Raw genomic sequence first — 22,759 nt, 5'->3', positions numbered from 1 at the left:
AGCAGCTCTGTGTAGGTGACAGGGAGAGGCAGAGGGGACAAGCAGGGAGACCGGGTGGCCTCTTAGACACGGCTGATGGTGGTGGAGGCCATGCTGGGAGGTGTGCCGTGTGTGCAGGTCTGAGCCACGTTTCAGAAATAACATTACTGTTATCCCCAATGTACCCAGAGAGAGACAGCAACCTAAACAGTAAAATAGGAACCGTAATAATACTGCTTGACCCTGAATGGTCACGGGACTCTGATGAGACAACACGTGTAAAAGTGCCACGTGAGCCAGAAAAGCACTTTGCAGCTACACGCGACCAAGACCCAGTGCCCTGAGGACGTCCGGGAACACCTGTGGCTTTAACCCTGGGTGGAGACTTCAGAGGGACCCACCCCATTGTCTGCAGGGTGGTAGCTGGCTCGGCTTTCAGAGCAGACTGGCATCCCCGGGGCCTCTGTCTCGCTGTCTTTCAGCTGGGGTTTTACAAGGGGCCAGCCGGCTCCCAGGTGACCCTGAGCAGCCTGGGCAACCAGACGCGGGTGCTGCTGGAGGAGCAGGCGCGGCACCTGCTGACCGAGCAGGAGCGTGCCACCATGGCCTACTACCTGGAGGAGTACCGCGGCGGCAGCGTGTCGGTGGAGGCCCTAGTCATGGCCCTGTTTGAGCTGCTCAACACCCACGCCAAGGTGACCCGCGCCTCCTTGGGCAAGGCGGGGCTGGAGGGGCCTGATTTCAGCTCCCTCAGGGTTCTACATCCTTCCCTGCCTCCCTCTTAACCCCACTCCTTTACTGAGAACCCACAAAGAGTCAGACCCAGCCTGAAGCCTGGGCAGAGACTGGTGACCGAGACAGACCCCACCCCCAGCCCCCACCCCTGAACCCCTCAGACTCTCAAGGGAACAGACCACGTGCCTTGTGTTTGGGGTCCCAATGTAGCAGCTTTTTATGCTGGGTGTACATTAAAATCGTCTGGATTGCTCTTAAAAAGCAATGCTCAGGCCACACCCCAGGCTGGCTAACTCCGCATGTTTCACAAGCCCCCAAGTGACCAAACCGTGCTACCCTCTTTGAGTACGCTGCTCTAGTGGAGAGGCCTGTTTGAGGTTCAGAAGCTGCACCAAGGAAGAAGTGATTAAATCCACTGGGAGTGGTTACCTTTGGGAAGATTTAACAGAGGGAAGTCAGTTTAAAAAGAAGGAAAGGGAAGGTACAGGCAAGGGCTTCCTGTTCAGGGACTTGGAGCCGGACATGAAAGGTGAGATGTTAGGGAAGAAGAAGTGAGCAGGGAGCAGGGGTCGATGACGCTGGGCCCGGCATCTAGGGGTTTGGAATTTGTCCTAGGACAGTGGTGAGCCACGGAGACTTAAGGAGGGAGGGCAGTGACCAAGTTTGCACGAAGGTTGTTTGGGGTAACGGGTTTCCCAGGCGGTGCCAGTGGTAAAGAACCCACCTGCCAATGCAGGAGACCCAAGAGATGTGGGTTCGATCCCTGGGTTGAGAAGATCCCCTGGAGGAGCACATGGCAACCCACTCCAGTGTTCATGCCTGGAGAATCCCATGGACAGAAGAGCCTAGTAGGCCACAGTCCATTGAGTCAGACGCGACTAAAGCAACTTAGCACGCATGCCTGCATTTGGGGTGGCAGAGGGCTGTCATGCCTGCCGGTGGAGCTCCCTGCTGAGTGCTTGGCTTGTGCCGGCCTCCAGTTCTCACTCCTCTCCGAGGTGAGAGGCACCATCTCCCCGCAAGACCTGGACCGCTTCGACCACCTGGTGCTGAGACGGGAGATTGAGTCCATGAAGGCGCGGCAGCCCCCGGGTCCTGCAGCCGGGGACACCTACTCCACGGTCTCCTACAGCGACACGGGCTCGTCCACAGGCAGCCACGGCACCTCCACCACTGTCAGCTCGGCCAGGGTGAGCAGCCCCTGCCCCATGCCTGATCTCACAGCCAGCAAGGGAGTTAAGACCCATCTGGGTTCGAATCCAGCCCTGGGAGTCTCTGCTGGGACGTGACTCCTGGCCAGCTCTGGGCCTTCCTTTTCAGAGCCTCGGTTTCTTCGCCTGTGAAAACCTCCTGATTGCTGGGTGCCTCCTCTGTGCCAGGCATGGGCTCTCAGACACAACGGAACAAGACGGATTGACCCTGCCTTAGGGGCTCACAGGCTGTGGGATGGGATGCAGGCGGGTGGGCTGGGGAAGAAAGGCGGAAAATGCAGGTAATGAGACAAATGGGCTTCCTTGGTAGCTCAGACGGTAAAGAATCTCCCTTCAATGTGTGAAACCCAGGTTCAAGCCCCTGGAGAAGGGAATGGCATCCCACTGCAGTATTCTTGCCTGGAGAGTTCCATGGACAGAGTAGCCTGCTGGGCTGTAGTCCATGGGGTCAAAAAGAGTCAGACACGACTGAGCAACTAACATTTTTCTTAATGAGACAAACAGAACCAGTAGTGGGAGGATCCCATGAGACATCACGATGGTGGTCTCATTCATGGTAATGGTCGTGGTGACCGGGATCTTCCCTGAGAGACCCACTCCTGATTCTCTGGAGCCCCGGAACCCAGCCTGACTTTCTCCCAGACTCACCAGCCCCCAGAAAGGCATCTGGGCCGCCTCAGGGTGTGGCTGTGCCCCCAGGATGCTCAGAGGCAGATGAACCCTGGGAGGCCTTGGGGAGGAAAGGGCAGGGGAAGTGCCTTATCCATTGCAGGACACAGCCAGTTACCAAGACCGATGCCATGGAAAAAGTCGGAGCTGGAGGTCAGGAGAGCCGGCTCGGCTCCGTCCTCTGCTTCCCTGCCTGTCGGTCATTCAGCACCTCTCCTGTGGAAGGGGAGGAGGAAGTCTAGTTCTTTAACCACTGTTACTCCCAGACACTGAACTGGGAGCTCTTACGGGTGGAATCTCTATTAGACAGTGTTGGTTGTCCTGTTGGAGGAGGAGGTCAGAGGATGCAATGATGTCCACCTGCAGATACAGGTGGTCAGCGCAGGCACAGGTGTGCTCACAGTCACCAGGAGAGCCCCGCAGCATGCCCGCTTTGTGGGCTTCAGCTCCCAATGTGGCTTTTTTTTTTTTTTCTTAAAGCTCTGGGGATCTGAGCTTCTGGGGAAACTTCTATTCCTCTACCTCCTGTCCCTACCATCCGGAGTCACCTTCATCCCCCAAGTCCTCATCCTTCCTGGGGTGGCTAGGAAGCTGCCGCCCATTCCTCCAGGCTCTGGACACGGCTGCAGACCACTTCTGGGGCAGGGAGGAGGCTGTCCCCCACCTGGGGCTGCATGTTTGGCTCTGATGTGGCACACATGGGTGATGAGCTGGCTTCAGGCTGTGGAGCCCTGGCCTGAGGGTTCATTTCTGTCTGCGTCCAGCTCCACTGAGATTGGCTTAAGTATGTCCATGTGGGGATTCAGGAGCCACAAATCACTGCTCTAAAATTTGGGGGGTTGCATACTGTACTTCTGGGGTGATCCCTTTAGAAGTGAGGATGAGAGATCCAGTGGGTGGGATGGGGTATGTTCTAGCCTGGGAGGTAAGGGGCTTAGGTTTAAGCCCAGCTTCTCTGGGCCTTGGTTTCCCTGTGGGTAGAATGACCTGAGGTCCTTGGTGACTCTGGCCACAGGAGCCCAAGGCCCTGAGGGCAGGCCAGGCTGCAGGACTTGGAGGTGTATCCCCAGGAAGGGCTCAGGGTAGGGGTTCCAGCCCCAGCTCAGCGCCTGGGTCTCTCCTGTACCTGGAAGGCACTGTCCCTGACCATCTGAGGCCCCGCTGTGGCAGCTGACTCTGCCTTGTCAAAGACACCTTCCCTCCAGATTGGAACACCCTGGGAAAGGCACAGCTCTTAAAAGCTACAGGATGATTTTGAGCAGGAAGTTTGTAGGACAGATGGAAAGGGTCTCCCAGCTTCTGAATAAACTCCGGGAGTTGGTGATGGACAGGGAGGCCTGGCATGCTGCAGTCCATGGCGTCGCAAAGAGTCGGACACAACTGAGCACTGAACTGAACTGATGAGTCTGAGACCCCCTGGAGAGCACAGGTGTGTCAGATCAGGACTGACCAAGGTCAGGACGAGCACTGGGAGGTGGGTGCTAAGAGAGCGATGTGCAGGCAGGAGAGGCGGTGTGAAAAGGCACCCTCCTCCGCAGCGCCTGGCTCTCCCTCCTTGCACTGGGGCAGCAATGCTCCTTTCCCCAGCTTGTTGGGAGAGTAGAGGACGAGTAACCTCCCAGACATGCTGCCCACACCTGGAGGGCAGAGGAAGCATCTGTTCTCCCGTTTCCCAGCCTGGCTGGGGTAACCATCCTGTATCCGGGGACTTGCAGGCACTTGAGGCCTTCTGGAAAGCACGGGGCTGAGGTTCTGCCGTTCCCCCTCCAAATGTCATCCCACACCAGGCATCTTCCACAGGCACAGCCCTGGGCTCCTGTTCACGGCGCTGAAGTTCTCTGCCAACATGGGGCCTGGGCTTCCCTGGAATCTGGGTCTTCTCTGATGGAGGCTTCCAAACAAGACACTCCTTCAGGCTCTGCCTTTCAGCCACAGATATGACCTTGGACAAGCCACTTCCCTTTGCTTAGCCTCAGTTTTCCCATCTGCCAAGTGGGAATAATGATCCCAGCTTCACCTGCTGGAGACTCCCAGGGTTGCCCTCAGGGGGCATGGCCATCTCCTGATGGCCCTTCTCAAGGACACTGTCCTTTCTTGTTTTCCTTCTAGGAAGCAGTTAGAATGAAGCCATGCTGACTGTCCCTGTGGGGTCTTCCTTATCCCTCCTTTATTCCTGCCCAAAGCAGTCCACGTGAAGAGAAAAGGAGTTTGGGGAATTTTTGTTTGTTTTGCCTTGTGTGTGTATGTGTGTTTGGGAAGGGGGTTTGCTGTGCCCGCTCCATCCCTTATGTTTATTTGACGTATTTTTCTTTTTGCCTTTTGCCCACCCTTCCTCCCCAGGAGCGGCTGCTGTGGCTTATAGACCTGATGGAGGTACCGTCCTTCTTGCCGAGTGGGACTCTGGGGATCCTTTAGCTGGGGTGGAGACAGGGGGCTGTGGCCCTTCCCCTCACTCCTTTGTGCCTACACCCAGCCCAGCGGGGAGACCAGGTTCTTCTTGGTGTTCTCTGTCTCTCCTATTTGCCAGTCCATCAGGGTTTTCAGGCTCTGCGGTGGTTCAAATCCCAGTTCTGCCAGTTCCTTGCTGTGTGACTTCAGGAAATGATTTCACCTCCCTGAGCTCAGTTTTATAAAATGTTGATGACAGTTCTGTGCTATGGAGCTGTCAAGAGACCTCTTGGCCTTTGCCTGTGCCACACAGTCTGTCTGTCTGGAATGTTCTTCCCACTTCATATGGCATGGCTATCTCTTGTGTGTGCTTCAGCCCTTAGCTCACATGCCTCTTCTTCCAAGCAGACTTCCCTGATCCTCTCAAAGGGGGTGACTTTGAGTCTCTGGATCCTTCGGCCCCCTGGGCTTCCTGCCGTTATGGCTCCTGTGTCATTATATTCTGATAATATTTACCAGCCTGGTCAGTTACCTCCCTCAACCATGGGCTGCTTGAGGGCACAATTGTGTCTGGAGTCAGCATTGATTCCCTAGTGCTCTGCATAGAGCCTGGTCCGCATTAATAATTTGGGCCTTTCTTAATAATAATGGTAGCTGGCATATGTCAAGAGTCTCCATGGCACGGTGATAATGCTTTCCAAGTATATCTTCTTTGAGCCTCTCAGTAACTAGCTGTGGCAAGTACTACCATGATTTCCATTTTACAGAGAAGAAAACAGGCTCAGGGAGAAGTGACTTGCTCAAGATTGCTCAGCTAGCGAACGGTAGAGTGTGGATTCCAACCCAGGCCTGCTTACCTCTGAGCTGGTGCTAACACTGCACTCTGGCTGTGATTCTTCCCTGAAGCTCAACTGGATCCTTGTTAAGCATCATCTACCTATCAATCTATCGATCCATCTATCTATTTCTACTCTCTTCCTCCTTATCTTCCTTTTGTTCCATTAGCAAATTTCGATTGGGTGATTGCTACCTGCGATGCACAGTTGCAGTGCTGGGAATACAGTGGTGAACAAGAAAGAAATCCTTTCCATTATACGATTTAGAGCGGAGCAGGAGTGACAGACTAAACCGGATAGAGAACTGAAATACGCAGTGTGTTAAGTGGTGAAAGTGCTAAGGAGAAAATATGAAACAGGAAAGGGACGTGGTCAGGAAGTGACACCTCAGTAGGACGTGAAAGAGGTAAGGAAGACGGTCCTGCCCACAGCTGGGGGAAGAGCATTTCCAGCAGAGGGAAGAGCAAGTGCAAAGGCTTTGAGGTGGAACCCGGAGTGTCTGAGCAAAGTCCAGGAAGCCAGAGACTGGAGCAGTAAGTGAGGGGAAGGGCAGTGGTGGATTAGTGCTGCTGCCTTGGAGTTTGTGTCTGAGCGAGATGGGAGCTGTTGGAAAGTTGGAACAGGGGCCAACATGGTCTGACTGGTCTGCCTTAGTTGTACCTGGATGCCGCTGGTGGTTGAGAGTGGATGAGCGTGGGTTTGAACCCAAAACAGGTTCATTCCCAGGCAGGTGCTGGGGAGGTTGTGCAGCCCAAGCTGCTAAGAGATGTGATAACAGGCTTTGCAGGGGCCAGCTCTTCCTGTTGCCTGGTCAACCCTGGCCTCAGTGTCTCTTGGGAACCCCCTCCCTCCAAACACACACAGCAGGTCTCAGGCTAGATGCCCCATGCTGCCTGCATGCGGAGCCACAGGACAGACACCTCTTCCTGGAAGCCCCTCTGTGTGGGAATGCAGGGCACCAGACCCATCCTGGAAGTAGGAGCCCACACCCTTCCTCTGCCCTGTCCCCGCCATGCAGTGGCGCACTCGGGAAAGCCCCTCACCCACCACTGGCCTGTCTTCCCATCTGTACAACCCAGGTAGGCTCCCAAAGCTCCTCCAACCCTGAGAGTCCTCTCTGTCGAGAGATTCTAGAAAATATTCCAGGGGAGGCACCGCAAGGAATGGCTGCCCTGTGTTCCCGCTACTTTCCTGGTTTTGAACAAGGGTTGCATCATTCCTCCTAAAGAACCTTTTCCTAAGGGGTCGAAATGACATTCACTTATTCCCTGCTAAGTGCCCAGCACTAGCCCACAAAACCACCCACAAAAGCTCATACAGTGAGCTTTTGCTGCAGAGATGCTGAGTAACAAACAAGCCCCATAGTCTAGATGGACATCAACTCAAAACATTTCTTGCTCATGTACAAAAATTCTTTCGCCCGGGGAGCACACATGTTTTTCATGTCTCCGTTAAAATGCCCACCCCGTTGCTTTAGCCTCTTGCTGAGTTTTCTTCGGCACACAGGGAGAGCTGGTGGGGTCCACCGGCAGGGACCTCAGCTTCCTGTCTGTGTCCCCAGTGCCAGCCCAGGGCCTGGGACAGGGTGGAGGCCAAGGAAATGTGAAGCAGAAACTGGAATGAAACCTCATTCCCTGGTCACTCAGGATCATCATCTCCCTTTCCAGCCTCCTGAACAGTTACCTCCTCTGTCATAGGAAACTGTCCGCTGCTCTGGCGCTCAGACAGGCAGGGTGGCAGGCAGCTGGCTCTCGTGACCCAGATGCCCCAGACGGATGCGCCAGTTGGAGCCAGTTCCCATTTAGCCCAGAGTTCCTGGGTCGTGCTGCACAGGTTATCCATCCCAGGTTCAACATGGCTCATTCTGCAGCCGTTTTCTCTCAAACCAGACACAATCGATCAGAGGAAATCAGATGCAGCCTCCCGCTTCAACAAATTGTGTTTAGTTTCCATTTGTCTAATAGAGTCAGCCCTGGCAGTTTTCTGCTGCCTCCAGACAGTATCATCACCCTCCCATAAAGATGTCGGCCAGGAGAGCTTTGCAAAAGAAGAAAGGGCTGCCTGACATTTCTTGAATTCCTCATCTGGTGCAAACAGGCCTGAGGCAGAGGGGCTTAAATGCATAGGCTCTGGAATCTCACACACTAGGGTTGGCTCTCCCAACTGGTAGCTGTGTCACCTTGGGCAGGTGACTTAAGCTTCTGAAGCCTCAGCTTCTGCATCTGCACAATTAGCTGATAAGATCAGCCATCTGTGTGTTGCTATGGAGATCAAGTGAGATCCAGGGTGGGCTTACAGGTGTGGAATACTCAGAAGTTGGTTCTGCTGATACTCGAAAGGCCAGCAGGGACTTCCCTGGTGGTCCAGGGGCTAAGACTCCAAGCTCCCAATGCAGCAGACCTGGGTTTGACTCCTGGTCAGAAAACTAGATCCCACATTGCTGCAACTAAGAGTTTGCATGCTGCAAGTCAGATTCCACATGCCTCAACTAAGACCCAGCTCAGCGAAAGAAAAGAAGGAAGGAAGGAAATTAAGGCTGGCAAAGGGCACTGCAGAGGACTGCAGAGGAAAAGGGGTTGAGAGGCCAAGGCCAAGCTTGTGCCCACCGGGTAGATGTCATTGAGGGTGCAGTGGAACTTGCCCTGCTGAGGGCCTTAACTAGAGCCCTTCTCCTCCTGGATTTGCCCTCCAGGCCCCTCATGTGTCTAGAATGGGGCTCTCCAGTCTTGTCAAAGGATGCTTGGGACGGGGTCATTGCTTCTAAAGGCCACTGCCATCTCCCCTGCAATAAGGCCAGAAGCGGGTGTGGGCATGGCTGGCAGCCCTTGGTAGCGCCAGCCTCTTCCCCTTGGCCTCCATGCCTTCCTGCTCATGCGGGGCCAGAGGTGGATGGAGAAGCTCCAGCCTGTTTCAGATGCCTCCTGCTGCAGAGACCCCTGACTGTGAAAGCACCCCTTCCCAGAAAGAGGGAGCAAGTGATGAGAGGTTGACATCCCACCTACTGCATCGGCCTCTGGTCCAGCCTGGTTGGGTTAGCTCCTTTGCTGGGCAGGCCCCTCCCTAGTGGGGGAGCAGGAAGGAGCCCATCTATGGAGCCCAGTCACTCTGTGGCTCCTTATTTACATGATAGCAACTTTAAAAATACTCACAGCCTAGAAGTTGAGAGTTGTGTTTTATTTGGTGGACAGAACTGAGGATATAACATCTCAGAAAACTCAGGAGACTGCTCCGAAGAGACAAGGGCCAGAGGAGCCAGGATATATAGGAGTTTTTGTAACAAAAATCAGGTAGTCAGACCCTCAAGAGATTACTGTTCATTAAAGAAAACCAGGTATCTCAAGGAATTTGATGCTTTTCTGTATATGGGAAGATGCAAGAGTCTGGGCTCACTGAAACCATTCCTTGGCTATGCGCCTCAGCTCTGGGGCCAGTATCCCGTATTTTCTCATCCTGAGTTCCCTCGGGGCCCACAGCTCTAATGTGGTGGCTTGATGGCCACTGCATCCCTTTGTTTACTGCTACGATAGCAATGTTTTCATTCACACAGATATGCTGTCTATAGCCCCTCTCCAAGGAAGCTCCCCCGTGCACAGACAGGGACACGGTGAAGCTGGAATTAGTCTTTTCCCTTGAGTAGAACATCCCATTCCCTTCTGAGAGGCCTCAGCAATGCCCTTTACCTCCCCAGAACCATAGATTCACCAGAGGATGTTAGTAACCCTCTGGGCGGGTGCAGCTTTCCCTGGGCCGGTGTCTGAAATAAGGACCCTTCCTCCAAACCGGTTCATTGAGGAGCATCCTCCCCTCTGTGTGGGGACTGGGGATGTGGGAACTGCTTCCAGAAAACAAAACCAAGTCCATGGAGGTCAGAGCCTGCTGGAACATGGCCAGCCCCTGTGCCCCTCGGAGCTTGCGTTTTTCCAGCTACCCCCTAGGAGAGCTAGACTAAACACTAATTTAGAACTGGTGGAGGGGGGTTCACCTTTTCTGTGCCATGGACCCCTCTGGCAGACTGGCAAAGCCCTGGGGACCTTTCTCAGAGTAACAGTTTTAAATGTTTAAAAAGAAAACATGTAGAATGACAAAGGAAACATCATAAAATGCTGTTTTCAAAGATAGGAAGAAACATTGAAAGGTGTGCTTTTTTCTTAGCGTGCCCTATAACAAGGTCTGATGGCAGGTCGGTAACAGCTGCAATTATGAGGCCGTGATGAGCATAAATGGGACTTTGCGGCATCTGCAGTGTGATACGAAAGAGCTGTGACAGGGTCCCAGGCGCTGCTGATCGCACAAGGCTGTGTTGCCTCCACTCACAATGGAAGGAGATGCTACATTTCAGTTAGAGGTTAATGAAAATAAAGGATGCAGGGTTTTTCACGGGCCTCTGACTCCTTCCTGAAGCCCTGTTTTCCAGTGCCTGTCCTGAGGACTTTTCTGGGCCTGACCTGGAGATTCTGCCTCATGCTCTCTGCCCGCTGAATGACATCCTTTTCTTAAGAGCGTTGGGAGGGAGATGCAAAGGGGTAGAAGGAAGCCTGGGCTGTGCTGGGACGAGGGACACCCTCGTCTCAGGAGGACTTTGTGCGCTGGTTTCCCTGGGTCCTTTCTGCTTCGGTGGCCGAACATGGTAGCAGCAGTGGGCCAGCTGCTCAAAGACCCCGTGCTGCTTCCCACCGCCCCAGCCTGGTCTGCGAGCGCGGGCTCCCAGCACTCTGTGAGTGCGGGGATTGCTCCTCTCCCTGTCCTGTCTTCCGCCCTTCCCTCCAGCATCCAGACTTCCACACCAGCCGGTGCTCAGAGATGCTGGGGCTGCTTGATCGATGGGCCTCCACCAGCACAGCCAGTGCCCCGGGGTCCGCCCCTTGATTCTTTTGGATCCCCAGACCTGTCCCCTTCATTCTGGGCAGCCCCACCACCTGCCAAGAACGCCAGGACTCTCCGGCTCCCCCCAGCTGCTGTCACTCCTGCCCGCCCCCTGCCACTGCCCACACCGTGGCTGGGCCAACAAGCTCCTCTTCTCTGGCTCTGGCAGGGCCACCGCCTCTGGCTTTTCCTCCTCGTCCTCCCTTTGTCCTCCTCTTCTTGGTCTTTTCTCCCTGGTCTCCTCCCTTCTCTTGTCCCCTCTGATGCTCACTCCCCCTTCTCTAGTTTGTCTCTCTCCTGTGGCCCTGTTCTGCTCAGCAGCCCCCTGATGCGACCTTCCAGAAGCCCCTGTGACTCCCTGCCTCAGTTTTCCAGAGACAGAGAGAGGAGGGCGCTCCCAGTCTCGGGCTTCTGGTGCATTTGGCAGGGGTGGGGGCAGAGGTGATGCGGAGCCTGTTGTCCAGACTTAAGAGTAAAGAAGCCAGAAGAACAAAGAGCTGAAAATAGCACCTTTATGTAAGAGCCCTCCCCTTGTAATGAGAGGGCGGGGTTGCAGAGCCCGGGAAATGGGCTGGGGGGGGAGGGGAGAGAGAAGGGAGGAGGGGGCGGGGAGCAGAGAGCCTCCTTCTGCTGGGGGTGGTACCTGGGCCACCCAAGGCCTTTTGGGCGTCCGTTTCCAGAACCGTGAGTCCATCTGGCAGAGGCCAGCTCGGTGATGGCCCCTCGTGACTTCATTTTCGCCCCACAGTGCCCCCGAACCAGACTGGAATATCTAGAACCCTGATTGGGCCAAAAAAATAAAATAACAAGTTCTCTCTGAAAGGGAGGAGATTTCCTGAACCGCCACAGATTTGAGGAGGAAGGGGATGAGGGAGCCACCGCCGCAGGTCCTGAGGGCATCCCGGCTCTTGTGGGAAGTCCTCTCTCTGGATGACAGACTCAGACCTTGAATAGGGTTCAGCTTTCTGCTCTGTCCTTGCTGTGTGACCTTGGGCAAGTGGCCTTCCCTCTCTGAACCTCAGTAACCTCAGCTGTAGAACTGATGAAAAAGGGTCCCACCTGGCAGGTTTAATTGAGCTGCCAGATCTAAACCCTCAGCTAGTCTCTGGCCTCCGTGGGTGCAGGAGGAGCCCCCCACTCCCATCCACTGAGCAGCTGGGGCTGAGAGGGGGATGGGAAGGAGGCCAAGATGCTACGGCCGGTCTGACCTTGATCCTTTTCTCGAAGCCTGTCCCGGAAGCGTTTCTGCTGACGCATCCCCCGGGTTCTTAGCCTGCTGTCTGCAGCTATTTCAGACGCACAAGGAACATGGCTCGGGGACTCGGGGCTCCTGAGCGTCTGGATTCGGCAGATGGAGTCTGGCAGGGCTGGGCTCCAACCCGTCTGCCGTTTGCTCCACTTCAGGCCTTCCTCCCAGGGCTGGATGCCTGTCCACACTCCACCCTCACCCTCCCACCCATCCATCCCTGCCTTCCCTCTTGGCTCCAGGATGCCATTAATAACAGGGAGTGACTGAGGTCAGGGGCCAGCGATGGCCGTGTTCTCGCTTGTTTCAGAGAGGGTCCTCCTCCTGGAGTCCCTCGCTTCCTACAGCATCTAATTCTGGGGTCCTGCTAAGGTTGCATGGGCTTTGGGGTCACCCTGATGTGGGTTAGAAACCTAATCTGCTGTAGAACAGTCCTGTTGCCTTGGACAAGTCACTGCTCTCTCTGAGCTTAAGTGTAAAAATTGTGAGCCGGGACAATCAGAGTGCCTACCTTACAGGGTCATAAGGAGAATTAGTGAGACCATATAAATAAAATGCCCAGCAGGGGCCTAGCATGCAGCAAGGCCTGCCACAGTTTGGAGTTCTCCCATGCCCTTTCTAAGAGAAAGTCACAGCCGCTCTGTAGTGCTGGGCAAAGACATGCTTGCGTTATCAGACTCTGGGTCCTTTCCTTGCTCCCTCCCTTTGACCCTATCACAACGCCACCTTTCATCAGTGATTCCGAACAAGAGTTTGTGGGCAGCTCCTGTGTGCATGGCCCTCTGGTGGGTCTTGGGAACACCGGGACCTGCTCATCTTTTATCCCCATTAGCTTTCCTCATAAGTCAAGGCTGCCTGTTAAATGCTTGTTGATCAACTAAATGAATGTTCAAAGCTCCTGATACCAGAACAGGACAGAATCCCATATCTTTGGTCCAACCATGGACTGTCATCTAAGCCCCCAGGGTGTCTGCAGGCTGAGTTTTGGGGGCAGGTGGCAGTAGCTAGCTACATTGCAGGTGATGGAGGCCCCTCTCGTCCTTGCTATCGACAGCTCCCAGGTCTCTGACCTCCTGGGGGCCTCCTGCTGAGGCCAAGACAGTGACTGCCCAGTCTTGGGAAGTCATTGCATGTATGTAACCTGCCTTGCCATTCACCTTCACCCTAGATGGCTTGTGTTGCCCAGGCAGACTGATTCCTGGGAGCACTGGACACATTACGGTTTTGGGGGAGGGGGTTATTGGAGGACCACTGTTTCTTTCCATCGATGTGCTCCCCTGGGCCAGGGCACCTGCAGCCATTCAGTTCCTGGGGCAGATTTATAAGATCCCAGGATTCTAGTGTGACAGTCACCTCCCTTCAGATACTGTGCCAGGCTCTGTTTGAGCACTTTTCAAGTGTTAATGCATCCACTCCATGAGGGAGGGACTGCTATTTCCCTGTTTTACAGATGAGGAAACTGCGGCACAGAGCAGTCCAGTGGGTTGTCCACTGTCACTCAGCTGTGAGTGGCAGAGCTGGGAGTGATCTCAGAGAAGCCAGAACTGGTGCCTCTGATCAAGGTGGGGAGGAGCAGCCCTCCCCTCCTCAAGGGTGCCCCTGTCTTTGTATCACCGGGGCCGTCAGGAGCATCTTCCTGCGAAGCGGTATGTGAGAGATCAGGGTGGGGAGGGCAGGAGATGTCAGGATGTTTGCACAAGCCTCAGCTTTGCGGGTAAAAGGCAGTTGACCTGGCCTGACACTGCCCCAGAGCCGTCACAAGACCAGATGAGGCGTCTTGGGTGAGAAAGGCTCATGGTTGGGAGGACAGAGATCTTGTTGGCCGGTGGGTTCCCATGGTGCCTGCCCAGAATACTCAAGGCTTCAGGAGGCTTATTTGAGACGGGGATCAGTGGAGTGACCTGGCAGCCTCTGCTCTGGGGGTATGGAGTCAGGGGGCTCCTCCCATCCCCCCACACCTTCACTCTCATCATACCTTCACTTTCATTCAAACCATCATCGCTGCTCTCCATGACCTACTGTAGCAGCCTGGCTCAATTCTCTGTCTACTCAGGCCTCCTCCCCATGACAGCCAGAGTTATTGATTAATTCATTCACCCATCGATTCATTCATGGGTTAATTAATTTGCTCAGTAAATATTTATCAAGCAGTTACTATCCTGAATACTGAGGATACAGTAGGGACCAGGTGGTCACAAGTCCTGCCTTTGAGGAGTTATCCTAGTAGGAAGACATACAATGAGCAAATCAATAGTACCCCATCAGGCGGTGATAAATCTTACACAGAAAAATGAAGCAGGGTCAAGGGTTAGACAGAGGTGTGGGGGTGGAGGTGGTGCTGTTTGAAACAGGGCTGGTCAAAGAAAGCCTCACCCAGGTCTAAAATGAAGGAATGAACCAGGAGTGCTATGCAGGCAGAGCAGTGAGTGCAAAGGCCCTGAGGCAGGAACCATCCCATCCTGCTGCAAGAGTAGCAAGAAAGGGCCCAGAATTCATTGTGCCCAGTGAATGCAGTTTGGAATTTCCTCCACTTAAGATGGAAGGAGCCTGGAGGGTTATGAGCTGGCGTGAGACATCATCTGACTTGTGTTTCAAGATTACATCCTGGCTGCTGGGTAAGGAATAGTGATCAGTGCAAAGGAGAAAAATAAAGCAGGGCAGGGGTGAAGGTTGTGATTTTAGGTGGGGTTGTCAGAGTAGATCTTTTTGTGGAGGTGATATTTGAGTAAGGTCTTGAAGGAGGTGAACAAACAGAGCTCGCTTTGTGGATAGTTCTGGGGAAGAATGTTCCAGACGGAAGGGCCAGTATAAAAGCCCTGACATGCCTGCACAGCTCTAGTGTGACTCAAAGGGAAGTGAGCAAAGGGGATCTTCTTAGAAGGGAGACCTGACTACATCTCCATGGCAACCCACTGTCCTCAGGCTTAGGTCTAAGCAGCTCTTGACTGCTGTAGAACCGCTGAAGATTCTCAAGCATCCTCTATCCTCCTAGCTTTATGCACACCCCTCCCTCTGATACACCCATCATTCTTTCCTTTTCCCAGCTTTAACCCGTGCTCCTTCCTCCAGGAAGACATCCTGGATGACTCTTCCTTAGATGCATTATATAACTGTGTTGCCTCACCCTGTGCAGCCTCCTCCTGGCTTATTTGTGTCGACCCTGCTGTCTCTAGGTTTTTCCAGGTGGGGCAATGGTAAAGAATCTGCCTGCCAATGCAGGAGATACAAGAGACTCGAGTTTGATCCCTGAATTGGGAAGATCTCCTGGAGTAGGAGACAGCAACCCACTCCAGTATTCTTGCCTGCAAAATCCCATGGACAGAGGAGCCTGGCAAGTTACAGTCCCTGGGGTCACAAAGAGTCGTACATGACTGAGCAGCTGAGTGTGCACACTGTCTCTAAGCTACTGAAGGCAGGGGAGGTGTCTCACTTCCTCTAAGTCCCCAGGACCCCAGTCAGGAGCACTGAGACTGCCCAGTATTAATCCCTGAAGTTGAGACTTGAGCTGGGTGATGGTCAGGGAAGTTTGTTTGCCAGCCTGGGTCCTGTGCGGTGGAGAGAAGTGATTGCAGAGCCCTCAGGAGCCCCCTCTTGAGTTTAAAGAAGAACTCTGCTCAACCTCCTGGTGTGGGGTGTCTAGCCATGGCCTCACAGCAGCTCAGGGTCACTTGAGGAAGCATTAGGCATCTGGTAAGTTAGGTAGGAAAGTACCTCATGAGAAGAGTTGACTCATTGGAAATAAGTTCCTCTGGAGTGGGGCTTGTCAGGAAACACGGAAGCCCCACAAAGGTGTCTTAGGGCCTGCAGAGTTCTGTGTCCTAGAGAGCAAAGTGGTTTTCCCCTCTCAATGTGTATTTGCTCACGGGTCTTTCTTCTCTGTTCTAGAACACTCTGGACCTGGAGGAGACCGGGGAGGCCGTCCAGGGCAATGCGAACACCCTCTCAGATGTTTCCCTGGTGAGACCCCGCTCTGGGAAGACCCTTTCACTGTGTTTTCCCCCTCCTGGGTCTGCCTGAGGCCCCTGGGGGCTGGCTCCCTGGTGAGACCACAGGGAGAGGACTGAGGCCCTCAGACAAGAGCTCTTAGCGAGTTCCAGGGATTTGAGGCAGGGCTGTCAGGCTGTTTGACTGTTTGCTGAGTTGGTGTTACTTTTGATACGTTATCTGAACATTATCATAGCAAGGACTGAAGCATGAAGTGTGTGACAAGAGCTCCTCTCAAGGAGGCCCCGTGACTGTGCTGGGAAAGGGGGTGAAACGTGACCTCACGCCCATGCGCACTCAGCAGCAGTCCGGGCAGTCTCGCTTTGTGATCTGACTCACGTGGCTTTCGAATGACCTGGGCTCTGAAGCCAGACTGCCAGGTCCAAATCCCACCCTGTGCCGCTGACTGTGTGACTTTGGGCAAGTTTCTCAACTTCTCTGTGCCTCAGTTTTCCCATCTGTAAAATGGGGTGTAATAATAGTGTGAAAGTGAAGTTGCTCAGTCGTGTCTGACTCTTTGTGACCCCATGGATACCAGGCTCCTCTGTCCATGGGATTTTCTAGGCAAGAGTACTGGAGTGGGTTGCCATTTCCTTCTCCAGGGGATCTTCCTGACCCAGGGATCAAACCCAAGTCTCCCACATTGTAGACAGACGCTTTACCATCTGAGCCACCAGGGAAGTCCAATAATAGTGTACCACCCCATAAGCCTGTAACAAAGGGCAAATCAGTTATTCTAAGTAAAGCATTGGAAACAGTGCTTGCATGGCCATCAGAGCCATGCCAATGTTGGATGGTTGCATAGGGAGGGGGCATAGTGATGACAGAATCTGCCACTCACCAAGCACCTGCTGGATCTCAGGCCCCTTGCTAGTGCAGCACACGCGCTACTCCTCACCTCCCCACGACTCTGCTGAGTAGGTCGTTTCCTCCATGGCCCCGAGGTGCACTCAGAGAAGTGCTGTGCCCTGCCCAGGGCCACACAGCAGCCTGGCCCACCTCTGTCCACCTTCTACCCATCCTCTCCCATCAGTCCTGTCATATCTCTAGGCTCCAGGAGCCGTGATAATCCCCTAAAGAGAAAAGCCAAAGAGAGGCCTTTTCTGTTTTCATCTTTGCATCCCACCTCTAATTAAGTCCCATTCCCTGTGACAAGCCCTGGCCGATGCCAAGAACTTCAGTTCCCGAAGGTAACGATGCCATCCCCAGAGACAAGATCCCGATGCTTATCAGCTGCTCAGATGCTAGGAGAAGTTTTCCACTCAGGTGTTGCATTATTCAGAGCAGCGTGGCCAGGAGCTGATAGAGCGAGGACGGAATTCCAGCCGGGGTCCGGCGCACTGGGGCACTCGGGTCTCCCCTCTAATGGCTGCAATGGGCTCTGACTCCTTCTACTCCTGTTGGGTCTTTTGGCAGGATGATGTCAAGTCCACCTCCAAGGGGCTGCCTAGCTACAAGCCGCCGCCTCCCCCGCCCCCTCTGATCCAAGGCCAGGACCACCTCCTCATCCAGCCGAGGAAGCCGGGCAGAGAGGACCTCCAGCCGCCTTCCTCCGCGTCTTCCCACTCGGGCATCGTCTTCTCGGCTCCGCAGAACCGCAGCCCGCCCGCGGGTACCGCTCCTGTGCCGGAGGCCCCCACAGCACAGAACTCACCCTCCTCCCCCATCTATGCCTCCATCTCCCCGGGCAACCTCGGCTCCAGGAGGCCGCTGGACACCCACCTGGCCCTGGTCAACCAGCACCCCATCGGCCCCTTCCCGCGGGTCCAGTCACCCCCACACCTGAAAAGCCCCCCTGCAGAGGCTGCGTTGGCCGGTGGTGGCCTTCCCCTGCCCTCCCCCTCCGGCCACCCAGACCAGGCGGGCACGAACCAGCATTTTGTCATGGTGGAGGTGCACCGCCCGGACAGTGAGCCGGACGTAAATGAAGTGAGGGCGCTGCCCCAGACACGCAGTGAGTACCGCAGGCCCGGTGGGCTGGGCTCGGGAGGCCACTGCGCCACCTTAGGGGTGCCCTACTGGGGGATTGATCTGCTCATTGACACAGCTCAGGTGGGGCCAGGTGCTCACCCAGTGGGAAGCCTTTGAACCCAGTCCTCCCCCATTAAGGGTCAGGGGAGCCGGGGAACAGGGCCCCGAGCCTGCCCTGAGGGGCTTTGGAGGCAGAGGCTGGAATGTGAGTCCCAGATCTGCCGTCACTGGCTGGCTGACTGTGGACGGGCTGCTGGGCCATCCCATGCGGGCTGGAACAGTTCTCTAACTCTTGCTGTAACAGCAACAGTTCTGCCAGCTGGCTGTGAGGGTGGGATTTCTCCTCTAGGACCCCCAGACCTGGTCACCCTGCACCCACCTACCAGTCTCCCCAAGAAGACTGAGCCTGTTCAGGGCAGGGGTGGCTTTTGTGATCTCTGTCCCACAGAGCTGGTGCCGAGGGACAGGTGGACATTGAAATTGTCACCTCTGGACCCCTGGAGGTCTCCTGGCTCGGGGCTGCAGGGCCACAGTGCAGGGTCCACCTTCCAGACACCTGGGAGGCCGGCCCGGGGCTGTAGCCCTGGGGTTTTCAGAGGATGTCCAACTAGGGAGGTGGCGGGAAGGGAGAGCTGGTTTCCACCCTGTAAGCCTGAGCCCACCGCGAGGCCAGCGTCCCCTCCCTCCTGGTCGTGAGTTGGGTCCGTTTTGTTGGATTCTGCTGCCATCTCGTGGCTAAGGTGACACGTAGGACCGCCGTGGCCAAGGAGGGTGGGTGGCCAACCAGGTCAGGGGACATTTGCTGAGCGCCTGTGGTATGCAAGTAAGGGTCGGACTAGGATGCGGAAGGCGGGGTCCCTGCATTCAGTAGCTCGTTGAGGGAAGGCTGCTAAGGCAGGATGTGGTGAGGGAAACCCGAGCTGTCCAATAGGTGGCTCTGGACCTGGCACTGAGCCGGACACACATGATGATAAAGCTGACAGGTGTACAGCACTCTCCGTAAGCCAAGGACACTGTTCTTGAGAACGTGCCTGTGTTAGTAACTCACCCAGTTCTCTCAACAGCTCTGTAAGGCTGGTACTGTTATCACCCCCATTTTACACGCAAAAGAGACTGAGACGCAGTAATCGTGGAGCCAGGCAGGCTAGCGTAAGCCTGTTCACCCCATATGTCCTGTCTATTAGTGTTTATGGGATAGGCATCATTGCCCCTGGGTTGGAATCAGAACGCTGGGGTTCAGAGAGGCTGTGTAACTCACCCAGGATTGCACAGCTGGTCAGAGGGGATTCAGACCCCACCTGCCAGGCCCCAGAGTGTCTCAAACTCAGGGGCCAAGCCATTACATACCTAGTGGAGTGGATTGGGTTTGACTATTGCACCAGAGGGCATGTTTCCTCCCCTTAGCTCAGGCCAGGTGGGGTCAGCAAGGGCACAGACCAGACATGGCAGACCTTCCTTTTTTTTTTTTTTCCCCAGACCTGCCTTTTTTCCCAAGAAGCTTAGAATTCCATTTTTATGTGAAATCTCCTAATTTGAATGTGTTGGTCCATCATTAAATATTGATAACACTAATAGTTAAAACAAACAAAAAATCCCATATCTGTGGGCTGGATTTGCCTCTTGACTTTTTCTTTTTTTTTCACCATTTTGCCAGAGGCTGTCAAGGCAGACATCCTGGAAGTGGCAGCCTTGGGGCCAGACCCTATTGGAAGGGCAGGTCTCAACAGGTGGAGGGTGGCAGGGAGTCTCTGCCCAGGGAATCCCCTGCCCCTCAGCTCCTCCGGGAAGCCCTTACTGACCCCAGCTCTACAAACCCCTCTCCTCCTGTTCCCACCCCAGCCGCCTCCACACTCTCCCAGCTCTCAGATAGCGGGCAGACCCTGAGCGAGGACAGTGGCGTGGACGCCGGCGAGGCCGAGGCCAGCGCCCCCGGCCGAGGCAGACAGACAGCGCCCACCAGGAGCAGGAGTAGCAAGGAGACGCCTCGGAACGAGAGGCCCGCCGAGGGGACCACCAAACCTGTAAGTGAGACGGGAGATGTGCAGAGCGCAGGCGGGGGGAAGTCTGGTTGGGGATGAGCAACAGGAAGTCCCAACCAGGGTACAGCTTGACAAGTGACTGCAAGGGAGGTGCTGTCCGGATGTGGGTGTCCGGAGAGACCTCTGTGTTCAGAGTCTGAAGGCTACTGCTCTGCCACTGATGCAGACAGGCCAGGCACTGAAGGTTGTTCTCACGGATCATTACACTCCCTTCCAGCGTAGGGTGGAGGTGAGGCAGTCAGGCCAGATTCAAGGCCTGTGGCCACCTCTAGCAGCCTTGGGGAAGCTGCTTACCCTCCCGAGCCTCAGAATTAGACAGCTGGGCGCACCAAGCTTTGTGCTCAGGGCTAGCACACGGCAGGCTCCCAGCAAAGGGCTGGAGCCTGCGCTCTGCTGACCCAAGGGCCTGTCGTGGCCAGGCCAGCCCCCAGGCCAGGCCCACCCACCAAGAAGGCTTCTACTACTTTCCTTCCTCATACCTGCAGCCCGGGCTCTTGGAGCCCACGTCCACCCTCATCCGCGTGAAGAAAAGTGCGGCCACCCTGGGCATTGCCATCGAGGGTGGTGCCAACACCCGCCAGCCCCTGCCTAGGATCGTCACGATTCAGGTACATCCCCAGGGACCTGCTTGACCGTCTCTCCCTACCCCTGAGGGTCCCTCTCTCAGCATCCCCAGGGGTTTGCCATGCCCAGAGGAACCCGGCACTACAGGCAGCCTCCGGCTCATAGCACCTTGGCTCATAGCCTCAGTTTTCCTCATCAGGGCCGTGGACACAGACTATGGCTCCCCGGTTGGCAGTGGGGGGCAGTCCAGGCCAGCCCTGGGGTGTCCCAGGTTACATGCCCTGTGTCTCACTCCTGCAGCGAGGTGGCTCAGCCCACAACTGTGGGCAGCTCAAGGTGGGGCACGTGATCCTGGAAGTGAACGGGGTGACGCTTCGGGGCAAGGAGCACCGGGAGGCCGCGCGCGTCATCGCGGAGGCCTTCAAGACCAAGGAGCGTGACTACATCGACTTTCTGGTCACTGAGTTCAACGTGCTGCTCTAGGGGCCGAGGCCCCAGGGCCTCCCACCGCTGCCCAGCCCCCGGCCCTGGTCCCTCCTCCCTCCTGGCACTATTGAGCTCCTTCGGGGGCTGGAGCTGCATGGCCAGGGTAGCAGGAAGACATCCCTCCCCCCATTCCGTACTGGCCCTTTGGACCAGAACCGGGAGAAGAGAGCTGGGTGAGGCAAACAGAAGGTCAAGTCAGGGTCTGATGCAATGCCTGATATACAGTAGGCGCTCCATACAAGCATGAACCCTCAGGAAGTGGAGAAAGAAAGGGGAAGGGCAGAGCACCCGTGTCTTCACCTGAAGCCTCCCAGGGCCTGTAACTCTGGGTTGAGTGCTCCCTGGCCAGCTAGGACCTGGCCTATCCCCCGATGCAGGAGTCTTTGTCTGGAATGAAGTCACGGAAGAATTCATGGACACAGCCCCCAACCCGGGGGGCCTCTTGCGGGACCTTCAGTGCCACAAATAAGCATCGAGCACCCCCATTCACACCCCTGTTTCTCCTAGCTCCTCATCCCCCATGGTATTTATTATTTATTTCCATCCCACACCCCTGGGGATCGCAAGACCCCAGCTTCCCACTGCTCCCCCAGCCTATCCCAGAGGCCTTGCAGGTGACCAGCGATGTCAGTGTATTTATATACAGAGCTTATGACTTTAATTTTTCAATAAAGAGATCTGAACAAGGTTAGGATCCAGCGTGCTCTGTGGCCTGCGTGTGTGGCTGGGCTTGCTGTGGAGAGAGGGATGGGGAGGACAGATGGAGGCACCCAGACTTCACATCTTCCCTGGCCTCTCGTGGATCAATCTGGGTCACACCAAGCGTGTTGCAGGGGCACTGGACCCACACTCACATCTTGGAACACCTTCCCTGAAGGTTATAGATAACATCTTTAGATCAAAATGCACAGGTATATATAGGTTTTAATAATGCTGTACCCCTGAAACGTATATAAGAATATTTAAAATACACAGGTATGTTATGAGACAGAATGCACAATGGGCATGAATGTTATAAAACACAGAGAGGGGGCTCCCCTGGTGGCTCAGTAGTAAAGAATCTGCCCACCAATGCAAGAAGCAAGGGTTCGATCCTTGGTCTAGGAAGTTGCCACATGCCTCAGAGCAACTGAGCCTGTGAGCAACTATTGAGCCTGAGCTCTAGAGCCCAGGAACCACAACTACTGAGCCCTTGCAGCCTATAGCCCATGCTCCACAATAAGAGAAACCACCACAGTGAGAAGCCTGTGCACGGCCTGAAGAGTAGCCACCGCTGGCCGAAACTAGAGAAAAGCCTGTGCGGCAATGAAGACCCAGTGCAACCAAAACTAAATAAATAAATAAAATTATAAACACACGGGCACACACAGAGGTGGCCTATCTTAGGGCGGATCCCAGAAACTGGCTCTGAGACGAGGATGTGTGTGCAGGTGATTCATTGAAGCAGCGTGCAGGGAGGCTGGTAAAGCAGTGGGTGAATCAGAAGCAAAGGTGAGGAACGCAAGCAGGATGTGATTTCAGGTGGAGTCCTCGGAGGACAGCTGCAGCCTGATCCCACAGGGGACACTGGAGTGTAAGTTCCACTTAGAGTTGTCTCCGCTCAGGGCAAGCAGGCAGGGCCTTCAAGTTGTCGGTCTTTAGACAAGGTCTGGGGAGAGGGAAGAGGCAGTGACTTCCCAGTCGCTTCCTACCTGTGCACACGAGGCTGGTGCAGGAGCCAAGGGCAGTGGGTATTAGAAGCAAAAACACATGAAGGGGGCAAAGAGGAGAGAGGCCCCACTACCAGCC

General features: G+C 55.1%; 1 protein-coding gene across 2 annotated transcripts in view; it reads left to right on the top strand.

Annotated features, from left to right (window-relative positions):
* Window positions 1–21,827, top strand: part of WHRN (whirlin) — a 90,921-nt gene extending 69,094 nt beyond the window's left edge. The window contains exons 6-13 of one of the 2 annotated variants that reach the window (XM_055579447.1): window positions 462–674; window positions 1,695–1,904; window positions 4,935–4,967; window positions 15,813–15,884; window positions 17,328–17,865; window positions 19,722–19,903; window positions 20,407–20,529; window positions 20,786–21,827. In XM_055579447.1, coding sequence (XP_055435422.1) covers window positions 462–674; window positions 1,695–1,904; window positions 4,935–4,967; window positions 15,813–15,884; window positions 17,328–17,865; window positions 19,722–19,903; window positions 20,407–20,529; window positions 20,786–20,968 — 1,554 coding nt within the window. In that variant the 3' untranslated portion in view covers window positions 20,969–21,827. The remainder of the gene's footprint in view (window positions 1–461; window positions 675–1,694; window positions 1,905–4,934; window positions 4,968–15,812; window positions 15,885–17,327; window positions 17,866–19,721; window positions 19,904–20,406; window positions 20,530–20,785) is intronic. The other variant, XM_055579448.1, reaches the window with a different exon arrangement.
* Window positions 21,828–22,759: the final 932 nt, after the last annotated feature.

Source organism: Bubalus kerabau, chromosome 4, assembly GCF_029407905.1.
Source record: "Bubalus kerabau isolate K-KA32 ecotype Philippines breed swamp buffalo chromosome 4, PCC_UOA_SB_1v2, whole genome shotgun sequence".
NCBI classification, from domain to species: Eukaryota; Metazoa; Chordata; class Mammalia; order Artiodactyla; family Bovidae; genus Bubalus; species Bubalus kerabau.
The sequence above is the reverse complement of the archived record's forward strand: the minus strand, read 5'-3'. Positions and strand labels throughout refer to the sequence as shown.